Source organism: Panicum virgatum, chromosome 3K, assembly GCF_016808335.1.
Source record: "Panicum virgatum strain AP13 chromosome 3K, P.virgatum_v5, whole genome shotgun sequence".
Lineage (NCBI taxonomy): Eukaryota > Viridiplantae > Streptophyta > Magnoliopsida > Poales > Poaceae > Panicum > Panicum virgatum.
The window spans coordinates 9,644,628-9,664,491 of record NC_053138.1 but is presented as its reverse complement, the minus strand read 5'-3'; the positions used below and the strand labels follow the sequence as shown (position 1 = coordinate 9,664,491).

The window sequence follows — 19,864 nt, the reverse complement described above, 5'->3', positions numbered from 1 at the left end:
CTGGCTAGGCTGCATTGGTGTAAATACGTATCTAAGTAATACTACTTATGTACGTATCCATTATGGCCTGCGAGAGTGTAGTGTTTGTGCTGCCAAGTTTATAATATGCATGTGTGTTATCAGTTATCACACGTGAGAGATGTGCTAGATATATACAATATCTTTGGTATATCAATATGCAAGATTTGATATCTTTAACCTATCATTAAAAAATCATTGTCTGACTATTAAAGTTACTCATATTAATTGAGAGCAGCACAAATAGATTCACTACAAGGCCTATAAATACCTGGTCTTATGCTTGACATTCTCCCCATTCCAACAGCCCTATCATAGTTCTTACTATCAATTATCCCGCAGTAGGCACACAACACCCGGAACCTATGGACCCCAAGTTCAATGGTGAGTGGAGTGCCTCCGAGATCAGGATGGCAAAATCACTCATTGCTAGTCACAATGCCAGCAACAACTCTGCTAATGACATGAACAAGAAACACAATAATATTGTGAATCAACTCCAGGCATGGTTTCCCTCGAAGGAGAGGCATCAGGTAGTTAAATTATATGTTGAGCTTGTGGTGGAGATGATGAGGCAGCCGGGACAGAGTGGAAACCAATCTATGGTGGCAAACAACCTCGTGAACCACAACTATGGAATTCCGGTGGAGGATCCAACCATGAACAACATGAATATGCCGCTTGCCTCACTAACAGGTAAGAAATCAGAGGCCACGAGGGTGGTGGAGGAAGCGCCTCAGAGGCAAGTAATCATTCCTCAGCAAGAGAGGCGGCAAAAGGGGGGGATTTGGACCAAACATGAGCACAGGTTAATATTTTTTAAATATGAGTTGATCCTCAGCGCACACATATTATTCAATTATTTTTGAAAATTCATGGTACATATTTTTTGTGAATTAGAATACTTACTAGCATGTGGTGTGGGGTACAGATTATGATCAAGTGCTGAGATATGATTTTTTTTCACTGATCTTGAGATTATGATGAGATAGATCTAAATTATTATATATCTAACCAGTTTATCCTAACCTGACCTATGTTTGTCACTACAGGCAGTTCCTCTGTGGTTTGTGTGTGTATGGGCGTGGTGATTGGAAAAACATCTCCAGGCACTTCGTCACCACTAGGACACCGGTGCAGGTCTCCAGCCATGCACAAAAGTACTTTCGTAGGCTGGAGCGTACCAACGAGAAACAACGTCACAGTATTAATGATATTGGCCTTTATGATGAACCTCGGGCCCTGAACAACAACTCTTCCGGCTGGAAGCCACTCACCTTTTCTGGTGTGAATAATCCAAATGGCTATGGATCCATCAGCAGCAAGCTTCCCACCATGAACAACCTTGGACACACTTGGTCATCACCCTTCCTGTATAGTGACGGCCAGGCAAGCAGCAGCCAGGCAACTACTTGGACCGGCCAACAGCTGGGGGCTAGTTCTTCTACAGCTCTAGCACCAGAGGGGGCTGGAAATCAGATGGCCTGGACTGGTGATCAGCAGGGATATTTTTATTCCTGAGCAGTGGATGGACTTTGATGATATGCAGTAGTGAGTAGTTGTTATCTATGGTTATGTAGGTTAAGTGTTGTTGGCTTGGTACTATCCTATACAAGGTGTGAATAATTCATTGCGATGCACGATGCAATGAACGAGTATCGATGTTTTCTGAATAAATGTATGACAACTTGTGTTAATTATATTGTGGCTTTTCATCATGTATGTCGTTTATATACCGACCGTCTGTATCAACATTGCAACTATATTATATTTATTGTTATATAATCCTATGTATTCTCATTGCTGTACATGTTTTTTTTCCTGATGTGTGTATGTTTGGGCTGTAAGACATGTCTGATTAATTCACGAGAGGGAGAAATATGGTGGGGCTCGTCAAGATCGGGCCGTGGGGCGGCCGCGGCGGCGACCCGCGTGACATCGTCGCCGCCGGCGTCACGCCGCTCCGCCTCGAGAGCATCGTCATCCGCGGCGAGGGAGCCGTGGACTCCATCTCCTTCACCTACGCTGGCGTCGACGGGGTGCCGCGCAAGGCGGGGCCGTGGGGCGGCTCCGGCGGCCGGAAGTACAAGGTATGTAGGAGTACTACAGTTCTTCCATCTCAAGCCATGTCACGACGTACGCATCATCTTGCAGTTCTTCATTTCACATCGTCTTTGCACACAGCACGCTGCTATGCGCTGTTCATCCACGCACGCCTCATGTCTGAGAATGAAATTTCCTCATGATCAGCAAGTATTTTTTTTTTCTTGGCGTGGCAACAATGCAAACAGGTCATGTTCGGCGCGACGGAGGTCATCAAGGAGGTGTCCGGGACGTACGGTCCGTTCGGCGGCCACGCCTGCGTCGTGAGGTCGCTCACGTTCGTCACCAACCTCGGCAAGAAGCACGGGCCGTTCGGCTAGCCGGGGGGCACTCCCTTCAGCGTCCCGGTGCAGGACGGCGGCCGCGTCGTCGGGTTCTTCGGGAGCTCCGGTTGGCTGCTGGATGCCGTTGGTGTCTACGTGCATCCGTAACAACTAGTGACATACTGACAAACCATTACCTCGCCAGCCAGCCTCCTGGGAAGAGCCTTCGAGCCGAGACGAGTTGCTACCTGATGACGAGTTTAATTTCCAGTTGAGGATGCTGTAACGTGGTTCTCTCTGGTTCGTTGAGTTGTTCCTGAATTGTGCATCTGAAAGAACCTGACGGATGAATGCCATCGCAGAGAACGTGTAGCGCTAGCTAGGATTCATCCTCGATCAGAACGCATGTCGAACGCCGAATCCGCGCGTGGAACTACCAGTGATCTCGATCAGCCCGCCTTTGGGAGCCTTGGCTCCGGAAGCGTCATCATGTGCACGAGGGGTGCCAGTGAGTGACCACGGCCAGCATTTGGGAACCTTGGCTCCGGAAGCGTCGTGCCTAGGTGAGGGGCTGGTGACCTCGACCCGATTTCAAGTGCCTAGTGATCTTGATCCGTCTACGAGAGGGCCTCACTACCGGACTTCAAGACTTTGCCGAGTGTAATACTCGGCAAAACCCACTCGGCAAAGCCCCTGACGGCAAAAGTGGATTTGCCGAGTGTCTAATCTCAGGCACTCGGCAAAGCCGCCACGTGGGGCGACCGGTGCCGGGTAATAGATCTAGGCACTCGGCAAACTTTTAAAGCTTTGCTGAGTGCTACGTGTTTAGCATTCGGCAAAGAAGCTTTGGGAAGGCCAATTTACCGAGTGTTTTGGCTTATGCACTCGGCAAAGTGGCCAAATTTTTTTTTGTTTCAGTTTTCTCTGTTTTTCGATACAAATACAACAGAAATATATCTAAATATATCTAAATACATGGACATTGCAAATAGTTATTATAACAAATATATAATTGATAAATACGACAATAACACCGATACAAATAACACAAGTCCATCACATATATCACAAGTCCGATACATAACACAAGTCCATCACATAGAACGAGTCCGATATGTATAATAAGTCCGATACACAGAATATAGTCCAATACATAGAATAGTCCATCACATATATCACAAGTCCGATACATAACACAAGTCCATCACATAGAATATAGTCCGATACGTATAATAAGTCCAATACACTAGTATTATAAGGCACTCATTGCTCAGGTCCGTGGGACCAAGTTGGCCACTGGGCCGCCGGCGAGTTCTGGTCCGGAGGAGGGTCGTTCGATGCGTTCCACGACTGATTCTGCAAATAGGAACATATAAATTGAAGAAGCATAACAAAAATATAATAATATCTACTAACAAAACATACTCACGGGAGTGCCAGAAGGTCCTGCAGGAGAGTAAGCCTGAGCTGGTAAGGCGAAGGGAGGAGGCGGCGTCGCATAGTTCATCGATGCGCCAAGTCCTTGCATCCAGGTGACCATGCTGTGCAACATAACCGACTGCTCCTCCCTCAGCTTCCGCTCCTGCTCTAGCTTGGCCTCGATCTCCATTCGGCGCCTCCTCTCCTCCTCAAACTTTGCCGAGTGTCAGGTGGATGACACTCGGCGAAACAAGCTTGGCCGAGTGCCGCCTACAGGCACTCGGCGAAGTTTTGTCTTTGCCGAGTGCCGGCCTTGCAGCACTCAGCAAAAGCTAACGGCTGTCAGCCACCCCTGACGGCCGGTGTACGACGGTCGCGCGTGCTGGGCACGTGAGCCGTCTTTGCCGAGTGCTCGCCCGCTGGCACTCGGCAAAGGCGTGCTATGCCGAGTGCCTTTCTTTGCCGACGGCCAGAACTCGGCAAAGTTTTGGCATGCCGTGTGCCACATCTTTGCCGAGTGCCCGTTGTCTGGCACTCGGCAAAGCACATATTTGCCGAGTGCCCGTGGTCTGGCACTCGGCAAAACCGGAGAGACTCGGCATTTGTGCGTTTTACGGTAGTGCCTTGGCTTCGGAAGTGTCATGCGTGTACGGGGGGAGTCACCAACCTCCGCCTGGCCACGAAGCCTTTACATGAGCAATGCATATTAATGCATAAACGAGCACTCTAGCGCATTATAACGCCGGTGCATCTCAAAACCCCAAGATAGCTCAAATAATGCACATAGTAAACATACATGCTTATAGAGATAGTATTTGCGTACGTGCGTTCATAGGGTGAGTGTTTGAGTTGTATTGTGTGCCTGCGTCAAACTCCTGTATTATTTGATCTGAGTAAAACTCTTGTAACATAAGATCCCGATAAACATGAGAGATAACTTAGCCTCAGTTAAAGAAACTTACTTCCGCATAAATGTGGAAAGTAAAGCCGACTCAAAAAAAGTAAAGAAGATAATTTATATTAAAGTTAAAAGAAAGATACAAGAGCTATATCAGACTTTCGATGACTCCTGCGTGAAACTCCTGGTGAGTAAATATACATGCTAAACAAGTATCTGTGTATCTGAGTTGTATTGTGTAATTAAAAAAAATTGAGCTGTTTATTATGATAAGTATTCCGTAGCAAGGGCTTGACCCATTTAGCATTATTCGGCGGTCATATTGAAGAGTTTTGTTAGAAAAAAATGTAGCAAAATGGTTATCCAAAATATAATTAAAAAAGTTTCTAGAAATGGAATGGTGCATTATTGGAGAAAAGTTTCTAGTAACAAAAAAAAAGAAGGCTAGAAAGAGACCGCAGATAGCATGAGGCCACAAATCATGCGCCACCGCTCGTAAAAGAAAAATTAGAAAAGGCCGGATCTAGGATGAAACAATTATGTTGCTTCTCATACGCTGATGCCGCCATTTGTGCTACTAAAAGGGGTAAACAAATGGCTGAAGCTAGCTAGTATAAGAGAATCGTGCTGCTTCTGGTCAGGCATCGTACTCCTAAAGAAAAGTTGGAAAAGGTCGGAGCTACCATGAGAGAATTTTGTCGCTTCTGATTGGAGACCATGCATTTGTCATTGATCATTCTCTGAAAAGGCTGGTGCTAGCGCATGGGAGTTTTGTCACTTCTGATTGAAGATCATAGTGTACATGTACATGAGAAACCCTGAGAAAGAAGAGCCATATCACAGTGGAGATATGCATACATGATCTGGTTAGATCTCGATCATTTATGAATCAGCAAAACACTAACACTAGATTAGAAAGAGATATATATCATGTGATTAATAAGCCTTGTAGATATGTAACCTCATTTATAAGGATAGAGTCAACAGATAGTAGCCAACCTAGACTACCATCCAGTGTGCTAGAGATCTGGCCGATTCCTGCCATTGTTTCTAGGATTGCAAAGAACAACCTCTCAAGAGAGAGAATACCAAAAACCAGCAAGTAGGAATACTTGGACCATAGTATATATACAGTTCTACATATATAGTTATAACTACCCATATATTATGAAAAGTTAATTAACTTCACTTTAAAGCTACATATTATCATAAATAAGACAAAACTAATAAGTACCATATCACATGAAAAGATTTGCATATCTATATAGATTTGAATATAGTGCATGATAATTTATGTAGCATCAACAAATAAACTAATAATACTTTCTATTAGAAAGAGATTTATATCATGTGGCTAAATATTTTAGCTAGTCATGAAATTGCACCACTAAAAATGGATTCAACTACCCAAACTAGTTTTCACAAATCCTATGTGCTCAACAATGGTTGAACCGGTGGTATATCAATGTACATAAACAAATTGACCTTGCAGATAGACATGCATCCATGTGTCTCTAGTCACAAAACCTGGCTAGATACAATATCATTGAGATATGAATATGCATGGGTCGATATCTTTATCTTATCACTAAAATATCATTTTTTTTACTATCTAAGTTACTCATACAATTAATTAAGGCTAGCACAAATAGATTCACCACAAGGCCTACAAATACCCGGTCCTATGGTTGTCATTCTCCCAATTGCAACAGCCCAATTCATAGTTCTTACTTTGTAGTACATAGTCAATCCCCGCAACCCATGGACCCCAAGTTCAATGGCGAATGGAGTGCCTTCGAGATTAAAATGGTGAAATCACTAATTGCTAGTCACAATGCCAACAACAACAATATATGCCGATGACACAAACCAGAAACACAATAGCATTGTGAATCAACTCCAGGCATGGTTTCCATTGAAGGAGAAGCGTCAGGTAGTTAAATTGTATGTTGAGCTCGTGGTGGAGATGACGATGCGGGAAGGACAGATTGGAAACCAATCAGGTAATAGCCTTGTGAACAACAACTATGGAATCCCAAGGGAGGATCCAACCATGGACAACATGGATATGTCACCTGGCTCTCTGAAAGGTAAGCAATCAGAGGCCCCAAGGATGGTGGAGGAAGCGCCTCAGCAGCAAGTAACCATTCCTCATCAAGAGAGGCGGCACAAGAGGTCGTTTTGGACCACAGAAGAGCACAAGTTAATAATTTTAAGATATAAGTTTATCCTTGCATGCACACATTATTCCAATTTTTTTTGAAAAAAAATTCATGACACATATTTTTGTGACTAGAACAATTATTAAGACTAAGGTGTGGGGTATTTATTATGATAAGGTGCACAGATCTGGTTATTGTTTTCAATTTAAGATTATGATGAGATTGATATAAATTATCATTAGATATAATTTTTGTTTATCGTGTTCATTCATTCTAACCTCGTCGATATTTCTTACTACAGGCAGTTCCTCCGTGGTTTGCACATGTACGGCCGTGGCGACTGGAAGAACATCTCTAGGCACTTCGTCACCACTAAGACGCCGGTGCAGGTCTCCAGCCATGCGCAGAAGTACTTCCGTAGGGTGGAGCGCACCACCGAGAAGCAACGCTATAGTATTAATGATGATATAGGCCTCAATGATGCTAAACCTTGGGTACATAATAGCTCTTCGAGCCAGGAGGCGCTCGCCTTTGCCGGTGGTGCATATAATCCAAATGGTCATGGATCCAGCAGCCAGTTTGCCACCATGAACAACCTTGCGCAGGCTTGGTCACCCTTCCTATATAGTGCGTAAAGCAACTTGAGGGCCTTCTCATGCTATGTGTATTCAAGGGCACCAGCAGATCTGTTCGCATTGACCTTGTTCACAATCGACTGAAAACGGCTGAACATCAGGACAATGCTCTCACCCGGCTCCTGTGTGAAGTTCTCGTACTCACGCCGGTGAGTCTCGAACAGTCTGGCCTTCACCTGAGGTGTACCCTCGTGGTAGTTCTCAAGGCACGTCCAAATCTTGTGGGCTTCCTGAAAACTCTGGACTTTTTTTGCCTCTCCATACCTATTTGGGGAGTTGGCAAACAACAAGTTTCGAAAAAAAATATAGAGAACTCTTGGAGATGCTCATGTTGGAAAAATGAGGAAAATTTGGAGCCAAGCCCACTATAACCAGCATCCAAATGATTGGTTCTTCTACTTGATCTGCATAAATATGTTGACCTGCAAAGATTAATTAGCTATGTATATAGTAAATGTCACTTGCAAAATGTGGCCATTGGTAACAGTACTTGTGCTATTGGTAATATAATGTTGATTTTTTCGAATGCCGCCTGGATCCTTCAGCAATGTTTGGAGCACGTAGCCCCCTCTGCTAGTGATCCTGAAACCTACCACCTCGGTTCCCTCCTTCAATATTGCTCAAACTAAAGCCTCCGTCGCACCTCTGTGACTACGCATCTATAGCTAGCATATATATACTAGGAATACCTAGGGTTCAAAACCAAAATTACTTTAATTTTTGGATAATAATTGTGCCTAGCTTGTTATACACTTTGGACAAAGAATGGTTCTTACCAAAAATATATACTTTTATTTTTTTATATATAAAATGCTTCCAGAGGAACTATTAGTTAAAATTTCAGTTTGGAGACTGGAAGCATCGTAAATGATCAATGCCTGTGCGTATAAGAGGGGGAAAAGACAATGGGAAGATCAAACAAAGATGGTATTGCAAGTCTATATTGAGCAATGCATTTAGTTTCGTTTGTGCACACGCGACACAATTTTCTACCAATATCCCAACATCGAGAAGACATGCTGCATCAGAATTGAAGCGTCTGGAATTGAAGTACAGTATATATGGACAAAAAGAAGGTCGCATTAACCCAAAAAGACGGGACGACTGGGTGCTGTATTTGCTACTAGTAGTCGAGTACTGTAGGTCTGTAGCGGCATGCATCGAAAGGGAAGAAAGAACAAGCTGGAAGGCAGTTCGGACCCCTAGGGACCTCCTCAGGAGAAGTGGTGCCGTATCCTGGGGTAGAGATGCTCCGCGTAGCTTAGCCTGGTAATGTACCCTAAGCCTACGTACTTCACTGCCTGTTACAAGTTCCCTAGTATCCGAGGCTACTGTCCCTAGAGGTCCCGGGCTCCTTTCTAGTATAAGGCCTGGTTTCCTACACCTTGCTGCGAGGTCCGGTGGCATAATCCATGGGATTGTCAGCAACGACTCAAGTCCACTCCGGTGGCCCGCTCCGGCGGAGACCGCTCGCCACGGTCGACTCAAGTCCACTCCGGTGGCCCGCTCCGGCGGAGACCGCTCGCCACGGTCGACTCAAGTCCACTCCGGTGCCCTGCTCCGGCGGAGACCGCTCGCCACGGTCGTCTCAAGTCCACTCCGGTGCCCCGCTCCGGCGGAGACCGCTCGCCACGGTCGTCTCAAGTCCACTCCGGTGGCCCGCTCCGGCGGAGACCGCTCGCCACGGTCAGATGGGGGTTAGTTCTTTTGCAGCTCTAACAATAGAGGGGGTCAGAAGCCAGATGGCCTGGACTGGTGATCAGCAGGAAGATTTTGTTCCTGAACAGTCAATTGATATAGATAACGTGTACTAGTGGCTAGTTTTTTTTTCTACGGTTTAGTTTTCCTAAGATGTATGGCGACCTAACTCGCTCCATGAAGATGATATATGAAGGGTTAAGTTTTTCTAGTACTTTTCTATACAGGGCTATGAATGATTCATGTGATACACAATGCAATGAGCAAGTTGGATCTCAGAAATGTGCAGTTTACAAAAATGGCTTTATATTATATTCAGAAAGTGTACATTCTTTGCAGCTCCTAGATTCACATAATTAACAACATTTTGCACCTGACGTGTCGATTATTAACAACTAGTAGCTCTCTAGTTCATATTTAGATCTGCAAGGTCGGAGATCAAGTTCATGAACCACTTCAAATCAAGAAAATTTGTTCACGAAGGCCCCATTGATGCTAGTGAACTTCGGTAGGGCAAATCTTCTACATTAGATTTCATAGTGATTGAATAGCGAGAAGAATTATTGGAAAGCCAACAACTTTGAGTACAATTCTGCAGTCATGACTAGAATGGATAATTAACTTGCAGTATATATTCTTTCAAAATCGCCTTGTTTGTTCAACTAAACACCTATTGATTAAAGATGCAACAAAGCGCGACAGCGCAGAGTGCAGACCAAGTGAAACTATTCTAGTTGGCAATTCAAATAGAAGACATTATATATCTTGAAAACCAATGTATCATCGAGCAGGACCAAACTCTATTAGGAAAGAAACTACATCGATGGAAAGTTCGACAATGGAAATTACAAAAAAAAAAGGTATATCTAAACTTGCATCCTAAAAATAAAGAAAAGTATAAAACAATGAGCAACAAAGTAGCAAAGGAAATTCACTCTATATAGCACTCCAATCAGGCAGGTGGAATTGTGCTACCGTGTCCTCGTTGCATCTATACTATTTCTTCTCTAGATAACATCCAGAATTGTAGATGCAGTGGGTCAATGAAATCTTTTGAAGGACCGTGCAATTCTTCGGTCCTTGTTGTGTATTTTAACGATGCGAAATTAATCCACAAGTGCACGGATACCGTCGTAGCTTTAACCCGTGAGTATTCAAGGGTATCGTATCCACAGGGAACGTGTGTGCACTAACTCCTAACTTAGTCGGTCCAAGGACACACCAAAGATAGGTGGCAAGATTGAGAGGATTCCTGCGGTAGCACTAAGGAAGAGTTAAGGTCGATCTCTCGGGCTAGATACTCGCTTCGGGCACCGGCTTACCCCTGAAATGGTCAGGAGACTCCGGCCAACAGCTCTACGCTATATCCGAACGTGGAGGGCTACTAAAGACCAACAGGGCTGTCACCACCTGTGGCCTACCTCACAGACCGTGGGATATAAGGCAAACAAAGATAATCCTTAGCCTAGACACCACATCTATACTACTAATTACTACCGTAGTCTAACTACGTCTGAATTCCCGTAGCAACATACGGCACTCTGTATAAATACAGAGCGATGAACCCGTGAGTAAGAGAACTGATCTCACTCAAACAAAAGTACTATGCAAGACAGGAATCACAAATACTAACTTTCTCATACTGAAGGAAGCTAGTATCCGTAGAGGTACAAGTTGGAGAAGAGTGCCGACAGGCCTGGCGCTTCCCCGAACTACTTCTCACCCTCCTACTCTAAGCACTAACCTAAGCAGGGCCTCGGCTTTGCAATGGAGCTCTACATCTTCTCTTGTGTGGTGTGTTGTAAGGGGTGAGGGAGGCCCTTTTTATAGCCCAAGGAGGTCGGTTCCCGGGTGAGATAAGGGCAGGAACGCTGATAACCTCCTTTTAGAGGATAAGAACGATATTTCCGCCAAAGATGAGCCTGAACTGCCTCAGTAGGGGGTCGACCGATCCATGGGTTCGGCCAAACCCCGACTGAGGCGGGTTGGGCCCATCTTTGGCCGGTGCACTCTTTGTGGGCCTCTTGTTCAGGATTCACGTGCCCGGCCTTGGTTAGTCTGTTTGCTCTGTCAAATGGGCCTCTTTTGGATGTATTACGCAGGCATCGATGTTCTGTGTATTTCTGTTGTGTCTTCTGCGTGTTTTCATGTTATTCTCGACTTGTGTCCCTGCAATCAATAATTCACCAACACTCGTAGAATTCGTTAGTAATAACTCCTACCACTACTACTGGTGTTCATTCTTTGAGTGTTTATGCAGGAGTTGATGGCATTTAATTTGCACTTAACAGCCGTCAACAACACCCCCACACTTAGCCTTTGCTCGTCCTCAAGTGAAGGAGAAAGGACTAAGGTGGATGCTACTCCTTGGATGTAACCTGCATACAAGTTATTCCAAGCTTCCTCCAGTCTTGTGAACTTTGAAGTGGCTACCATGCTTTTTTCGGTAATTGAAGAATGGAACAAAGCATACTTCAGGTTCCTAGCTCTTCCTACTTAGAAACTTGGGTTTTTATATTTTGAAACAAAAGAATAGTCTTGCTCCTCAAATTAACCTCTTGAATCACTCATTTTGTTTTAGAACCTCACCAAGTCAAAGTTGCTGCCTTCTTTTCTGCTGTCATCTAATTAGGCTTATGTGGAGCTCAGGGTAGGAGTGAAGAGGCATGTTTGCTTTGCTTATGTTGCTAAGTCAAAAACAAGATCCAAACAGAAACGAGTCATACAATTCTGATCAAGAGGTGCAAGTGTGTGGAATATTTTTGGTGGATAGTGGATGAACTCCTTTGTATGATCTATCTCTCTCCTTGTATATATTTTTTTCTTAGACATGGCTATATATTTTTTTCTTCTCTTTCTTTTGACATGTCTTGTGGACATGTGGCATACCTTCTTTGGGTATACGTCTTTTCTCTTTTCTTGGCACTCTCTTTTTTTTCATGCCTTTTGGGCATGTGGCATACCTTCTTTGGGTATGCATCTTTTATTTCTTTTTGTATAGCCCATATCCTTGATGGTAACCTTGGAGGGAGAGTCATCATAGAACTTGGAGTTTTATTTTGTGAGTGGATGGAAATGCATGCTATCTGTGAGTGGACGTGTACGTGATCTTAATCATGAGAGTATGAAAAGTCTCTAACAAGGGTCAAAGAATTTGACAAAACTCAAAGCAAAGTCAAACTGCATATGAAGGTTTGAGCATGAACATCTAACTTTGGTTTTGGTAGGATTTCATTAATTTGAGGAGACAAGCTATTGATGATTTTTTTAAAAAAAAATATCCCAAGTACTTTGCAAGGAAGACCATGGTTCCATTCATCCAATCATATCACATTAGTCAATTACTTAGATAGCATGGGTCCCTATGAGAAAATATGTTCACAAGAACTTGAAAGAATGCAAGGAATAAAGAGTATGCAAGTTTATTCATGGAAGCGCATGGAGTGCACATGGCGAAATGGCATGATTCATTGAGTTTAAATTTAGTGATCAACACAGAAAATCATTAAACTCAAGAAGTTAGGGAGGAGTTTGAGGGTAGGGTTGTGCAAACCATCGTTTGAAGAGGAAGAAGAGGGAACTGAGGGAAATCAGAGGTGATTTGGTCGAACCAGAGGTTCAGCCATCCTCCTCTGGATTCCATCTGTCCTGATCTTCAGCGTGTTGGACCGTCGATGATGTGCAACATGTTGGGAGAGAGATCACGAAAGAGTTTGCAATTGGTGATTTTGAGAGATCTCCCCCACACTTATTCTTGTACCTATTTTTTATTCAAAAGGAAAATAAAGGTGGAAACAACAAGGACTCTACCGATTTTGAACACCGGGGAGTCTAAACTTTATTCAAAAAAATGAGAAGTGCTTGAAGCACTAGTTTTTTTTTAGAATCCGGACTATCTCCCGGCAGTGCTTTGTTTATGGTTGTAAGATCGACCATGGGAATTCATTCAGCAGCTATCAATGGTGATGTAGTTTCCAGCTCCACCACCATTTATTTATTTATCGTCATACAAGCTGCAAGGTTAGTGCACAAATATAACTACGAGCCCTGCAAAGATATTATGATAAGTAAAACCAAATACAACCATCATAAAGGGCGTTAACTCTGAGATGATCGTAAGACTCGCAGCGACTTGGCACAAAAGACCTCGGAGATGTCAAGGAGGAGCATGATCTTTGTGATGAAATTTCATGCTCATGAAGAGAGTGACCTGATCTCCGGAAAGAAAAACTCGAGACTGTTCGTGGCCCCAAAGTGAAAGAGGATGTGTAACTCTGTGGACCGAATGAAGAACTCTGAGTTCGGGTCATGAGGGAAATGAGTTTCTTTCAACTCATCCCCTCCTTAGGTAGGAAGCTTCGCATTTCATCAAAGATGAATGTGGTGGCAAAGCAATCCATCCTAAGCTTCCAATAGAAGTTCATTTGATAGGCAGAGTGAACATAACTTCTATTGGGCATCAATCAAAATCAAGGATTAAGAAATGAACTTTGATTCACTTGATTTGATTGGCATCGATCGATAATTGAGGATACGAATGTAAATTTATTTCACTCGATTCGATCGGTATGGCATGAGGGTGAATCTCGTAGCCGGATGAAGAACTAACTCTAGAGAGGACGGCTCTAAAGACTCACCCCACAGGAACGGAAAGTGTGTACGAGGATAACCTTCCAAGGGTAGCGGGGGTAGAGGTAGAGATAAGAAAAGCAAAAAGATACGAGGATAGAATGGGTAGCAGGGGTGAAGCTAGAGCTAAAAAAAGAGAAAACAGATTTTTTTGTTTTTTTGAAAATATACGAGGACCAACTAGGTTCGAAGTCAGAACAACAATCGTTCCCCGGCAACAGCGCCAGAAAGCTTGTTGGGGATTTTAACGATGCGAAATTAATCCGCAAGCGCACGGATACCATCGTAGCTTTCACACACGAGTATTCAAGGGTATCGTATCCACAAGAAACGTGTGTGCACTAACTCCTAACTTAGTCGGTCCAAGGACACACCAAGGATAGGTGGCAAGACTGAGAGGATTCCTGCGGTAGCACTAAGGAAGAGTTAAGGTCGATCTCTCGGGCTAGATACTCGCTTCAGGCACCGGCTTACCCCTGAAATGGTCAGGAGACTTCAGCCAACAGCTCTACGCTATATCCGAACATGGAGGGCAACTAAGGACCAACAGGGCTGTCACCACCTGCGGCCTACCTCACAGACTGTGGGATATAAGGCAAACAAAGGTAACCCTTAGCCTAGACACCACGTCTATGCTACTGATTACTACCGTAGCATGACTACGCCTGAATTCCTGTAGCAACCTACAGCACTCTGTATAAATACAGAGCGATGAACCCACGAGTAAGAGAACTGATCTCACTCAAACAAAAGTACTATGCAAGACAGGAATCACAAATACTAACTTTCTCATACTGAAGGAAGTCAGTATCCATAGAGGTACAAGTTGGAGAAGAGCAACGACAGGCCCGGTGCTTCCCCGAACTACTCCTCACCCTCCTTCTACTCTAAGCACTAGCCTAAGCAGGGCCTCGGCTTTGCAATGGAGCTCTACATCTTCTCTTGTGTGGTGTGTTGTGAGGGGTGAGGGAGGCCCTTTTTATAGCCCAAGGAGGTTGGTTCCCGAGTGAGATAAGGGCGGGAACGCTGATAACCGCATTTTAGAGGATAAGAACGATCTTCCTGCCAAAGATGAGCCTGAACCGCCTCAGTAGAGGGTCGGCCGATCCATGGGTTCGGCCAAACCCCGACTGAGGCGGTTTGGGCCCATCTTTGGCCGGTGCACTCCTTGTGGGCCTCTTGTTCAGGATTCACGGTGCCCGGCCTTGGTTGATCCGTTTGCTCTGTCAAATGAGCCTCTTTTGGATGTGTTACGCAGGCAGCGATGTTCTGTATATTTCTGTTGTCTTATGCGTGTTTTCATGTTATTCTCGACTTGTGTCCCTGCAATCAACAATTCACCAACACTCGTGAAATTCGTTAGTAATAACTCCTACCACTACTGCTGGTGTTCATTCTTTGAGTGTTTATGCAGGAGTTGACGACATTTAATTTGCACTTAATAGCCGTCAACAGTCCTCTCCATACATGTCAATGACATGCAAAAAGTTTTCGCTGGATGCAATTGATTCACAAACTATGCAACTGACACTCAGCCCATGTTCATTGGCCGATGAACAAAACATTTGAGCAAATTTGCTGCTTGACACTCTTCAATGTTGATCCTTCACACTACTAGATGGCTAAGCTGAACTGACCCATTTGTTCACATGAAACAATTTTCTAGGTCTATGTGTGAAGGACGACCATGATGAGGACTTGCTGGTTGACGTTATCTCGTCAGACAGAGAGGGAGGCACCACAGGCACTAAGCTGCCAGCTCCGAACGCCAGGTTTGAAAACCACTACATCGCAGGGGCAGAGCTAAGACTGATCATCAGGGTCGCCGACCCTGATGAATTTCGAAGAAATCAGTGGAAAATTAATGTATTTATTTCTTAATGGTTCATTATGATGATCCGTCCTCTTATGCATAATACTTGATGCTCTTTAATTTGGTATGGCTTCGCCCCTTACTATGTCATCCCCATGAGAACGAACATCTACCGCTACCATGGGTACCACCATGCAAGCTGATGGCTATGGTAACTATATGGCGCACCCCTTATCCTCCCGCAGCGGAGCCGGCCATGATTCTATGAGAAGAGATGAAGTAGTACTATACTATCTAATGTGGACAATCCCTCCCAACATGTAGAATATATAAGATGATGCGAGAAGGTCGCTCCAGGCACACATTGACACCTACTGGGCATGGCTATGGTTATACTGGATATATGTGACCACTCTATTATCGGTTGCATCATGCATTGTTATCCGGTGTATTTTGGGCATAGAGAAAAATAACTAACTTGTCCATACCATACTTATACCAATATATATGTAATAGTGTTTCCTGCCTTTTTTGGCCTACGATGCAAGTCACTAATAATAAAAAACGGTGAAGGTGTGTGTATCCTTATGTTGCCATGTACCATTTTAGCAAAGAAGATACTACAAGTAATGAAGTCCTTTTTATGATAAGGAAACAAAATCTCTGAAACACCTTGTTTTATTATCGTATATGTGTGGTAATAATGATTTCCAAGAAAATTTATTTAATATCCTAAAATACTTTCTACAAATCTTCTCAAAATTTCTCCTTAAAATGTTTCCTAATTGGAAAGTTCTTGTCAAAAGCAATAGAAGAATTCTTAGGAAAAAATGCCCCAAAATGTAGAGAAAAAATTATCCAAAAATGTTATTGAGAAAGTACCTAAAAATAGAAAGTTGTTATGGAAAAAGTGACAAAAAGGAATGTCAAAAGAGGCTAGATGTATCATTGGACAATTTTATCGCATCCAGTCAGGAATTTTATCGCTCTGCCACTCATGCTCACCAAATAAGAAAGTAGGAAAAGGTTAGAGCTAACATGAGTGATCTTTATGAGAAGTGCTTCTAAAAGGAAAGCTGGAAAAGGCCGGAAGAATGAACGAACTTCGTCGCTTCAAGTCGGAACTCATGTGCTGATGCGGCCATTCATGCTATTCAAATGGAAGTAAAAAAAAAAGGCTAAAGCTAGCATAAGGTCTTGTCGCTTCTGGCCAGGGATAATGCTCTTGAAAGGAAGGTTGGCGCTACCATGGGAAAATCTTGTTGCTTCTGATTGGAGATTATACATTGCCGCTCATTTTCCTAAAAGGCTAGAGCTAGGGCGGGACTTTTTGTCGCTTAAAGTTAAATATCATGTGCCACCGCTTATTTTTCAAAATTCATTTTCCTCAAAATCTAGAAAAAGTTGGAGGAAGTTTTGTTGCTTCTGGTCGAAGATCATGCAGCAACACTATTCTCCTAGCACACATCAATTCCCTAGAATGATCTATTGAGAAACAAGAATACCAAAATCTTCTAGCAAGAATTATAATACATCGTAAATATATACAGTTCTTTTTTTTGCAGGTAAATATATACAGTGCTAACTACCCATTGTCAAGCTGACATTCACTCTCAAGCTCATAGTATACATGTACGGAAGACAAATGAAGTAGCTACACACTACCATTAGATTAGAAAGAGATATATATCATGTGATTAATAACCCTAACAGATATGAAATCTCATTACCAAGGACATAGTCAGCTGTTAGTAGCCAACCGATGATGCTTTTCCACTGCTAGAGAACTGGCTGATTAGTGTCGTTATTCCTTGAATTACCTAGAAAAAAAAACTTTCAAGAAGAGAGAGAATACCAAAACCATCAAGCAGATATTTTCCTCAATATGAGTTTTAACTACCTTATTATGAAAAGTAATTAACTTCACTCTCAATCTACATAATATAAATAAGGCAAAGTAATAAGTGTCATATCACAAGGAAAGATTTGCATATGTATATAGATTTGAATACTGCAGGACCATTTATGTAGCATCAACAGATAAACTAACAATACATTTTTTGAAAAAATATACATATATCATGTGGTTAAACACTTTAGTCTTTAAACTTCACTAACGATGGACTCATCTAGCCAAATCCATTTTGCAGTCCAATGTGCTCAAGTATGGTGGCAAATGGTGTTATATATCTGTGTATATCCACATATTTAATCCTGTATATAGACATGCAGTCACGTGTCCATAGACACAAAAATGGCTAGGCTGCAGTGGTATCAGTATGTAAGTAATACTGCTTACATGTACGTGTCCAACTGTCCATTGTGGCCTGCGAGAGAGCAGTCTTTGTGCTGCCAAATATGCATGTACAATTGTTGCGTGTGCTGCCAACAGATGTGATTCAACAATATGTATCTTTAAGCTATTAATATAAATGACTTTATATCTTTAATTATTTATTATTAAAAAATATTGTCTTAGTCTCAAAGTTATTCATACAATTAATTGGGGACTGAGCAAATGGATACACCACAAGTCCTATAAATATGGGCCTTATGGTTGCCATTCTCCTCCATTCAAACAGCTCTATCATAGTCCTTATTATCAATTATTGTGTAGTGAACATTCCAACAGCCCTTTTGGGGATGGTTGAGGAAGTGTCTCAGGTAGTCATTCCTCAGCAAGAGAGGCGCCATAAGAGGTTGCTTTGGACCATAGAAGAGCACAGGTTAATAATTTTTATGTATAAGTTTATTCTCATGCACACAAACACACATTATTTTCACAAATTTTAAAAATTTATGGCACATAATTTTTTTTGGGTTAAAACACTTTAAGAATGTGGTGTGGGGTACTGATTATGATTGGGTGCAGAGATCTAATTTTTGTTTTCACTGGTCTTGAGATTATGAGATGAGATAGATATAAATTATTGTTAGATCTAATTTTTTTTATCTAACTAGCTCATCCTAACCTCCCCAATATTTCTCAATATAGGCAGTTCCTCCATGGTTTGCAAATGTACGGCCGCGGCAACTGGAAGAACATCTCTAGGCACTTCGTCACCACTAAGACACCAGTGCAGGTCTCCAGCCATGCGCAGAAGTACTTCCGTAGGGTAGAGCGCACCACCGAGAAGCAACGCTACAGTATTAATGATGTCGGCCTCTATGACGCTGAACCTTTGGCACAGAATAACTCTTCCAGTTTGGAGGCGCTCTCCTTTGCTGGTGGCGCAAATAATCAAAACAACTATGGATCCGGCAGCTACCTTGCCACCATGAACAACCTTGCACAGATTTGGTCACCCTTCCTGTACAGGACTGCCCAGGCGAGCAGCAGTCAGGCGACCATACGCATTTGGACTGGCCAGCAGATGGGGTCTAGTCCTTCTGCAACTCTAGCACCAGAGGGACCTAAAATTCAAATGGCCTGGATTGGTAATAGTAACATGTAATAGTAACTAGTTTTTATCTATGCTTTACTTTCCTAAGATGCATGGTGACTTATTAGCTCGCTTGTTGATGACAATATATGCAGGTTAAGTGGTATTGGCCTAGTATTTTCCTATACAAGTTATCAATAATTCATTGCAAACAATGCAATGAACTATTGTTGATGTGTTCATGTTAATTATATTATGGTTTCTCATAATTTAAATCGTTCATATAGTTATGTATTCTCATTGTTGGACGTGTTATTTTCTCCTGGAAGTATGTTTAAGACATGTTTAACTAGTTCATGAGAGGGCTACATCACCAAAGAAATGAACAAAGATGAGAACTACAAGACAACAACTTCACTGACATATGTTTTATGCCGTAAGCCGTTACTAGAAAATGTGTTTATATAAGGATACGCCAATTAGGTTCCAAATTTGTTTCAATCCAAATCTGGACATAAGATTCAGAATTATAAGAATATTTCTAAATACATTCTATTGTAATTAAATTTTCTTACATAATTGTGCTTAGACAGGACTTAGGGCTATTATTGCTGGTGTCTGAACTAATATATGTATGACCAAATATCCCTATTTTTAATGTAAATTTACATAATCATTGACAACAGCTATCTTCATGAGCTCCTCGAGGCAAGGGTCGTCCACCAGGGAATTACTTTCTGCCCAACTGTGTGTAGGTTTTAGTTCCAATCTAGTCCGCCACCAACCATTTCTAGATGTACCTGGTATAACAACCCCAATAGAAAGCTGTTTCCACCTCTGGCT

At 42.8% G+C, this 19,864-nt stretch overlaps 2 protein-coding genes and 1 pseudogene across 2 annotated transcripts; all 3 read left to right on the top strand.

Annotated features, from left to right (window-relative positions):
• The first annotated feature begins 383 nt into the window (after window positions 1-383).
• LOC120700577 lies at window positions 384-1,539 on the top strand. The gene is made up of 2 exons (XM_039984829.1): window positions 384-760; window positions 1,071-1,539. Exons 1-2 carry the CDS (start codon window positions 384-386, stop codon window positions 1,537-1,539), a joined length of 846 nt encoding a protein of 281 aa, XP_039840763.1.
• A 359-nt stretch (window positions 1,540-1,898) lies between these two features.
• Window positions 1,899-2,552, top strand: LOC120696482 (annotated as a pseudogene).
• Window positions 2,553-6,462: 3,910 nt separating this feature from the next.
• On the top strand, window positions 6,463-19,093 carry LOC120700576 (transcription factor SRM1-like). Its single transcript, XM_039984828.1, has 3 exons — window positions 6,463-6,552; window positions 6,698-6,903; window positions 18,634-19,093. Exons 1-3 carry the CDS (start codon window positions 6,463-6,465, stop codon window positions 19,091-19,093), a joined length of 756 nt encoding a protein of 251 aa, XP_039840762.1.
• Window positions 19,094-19,864: the final 771 nt, after the last annotated feature.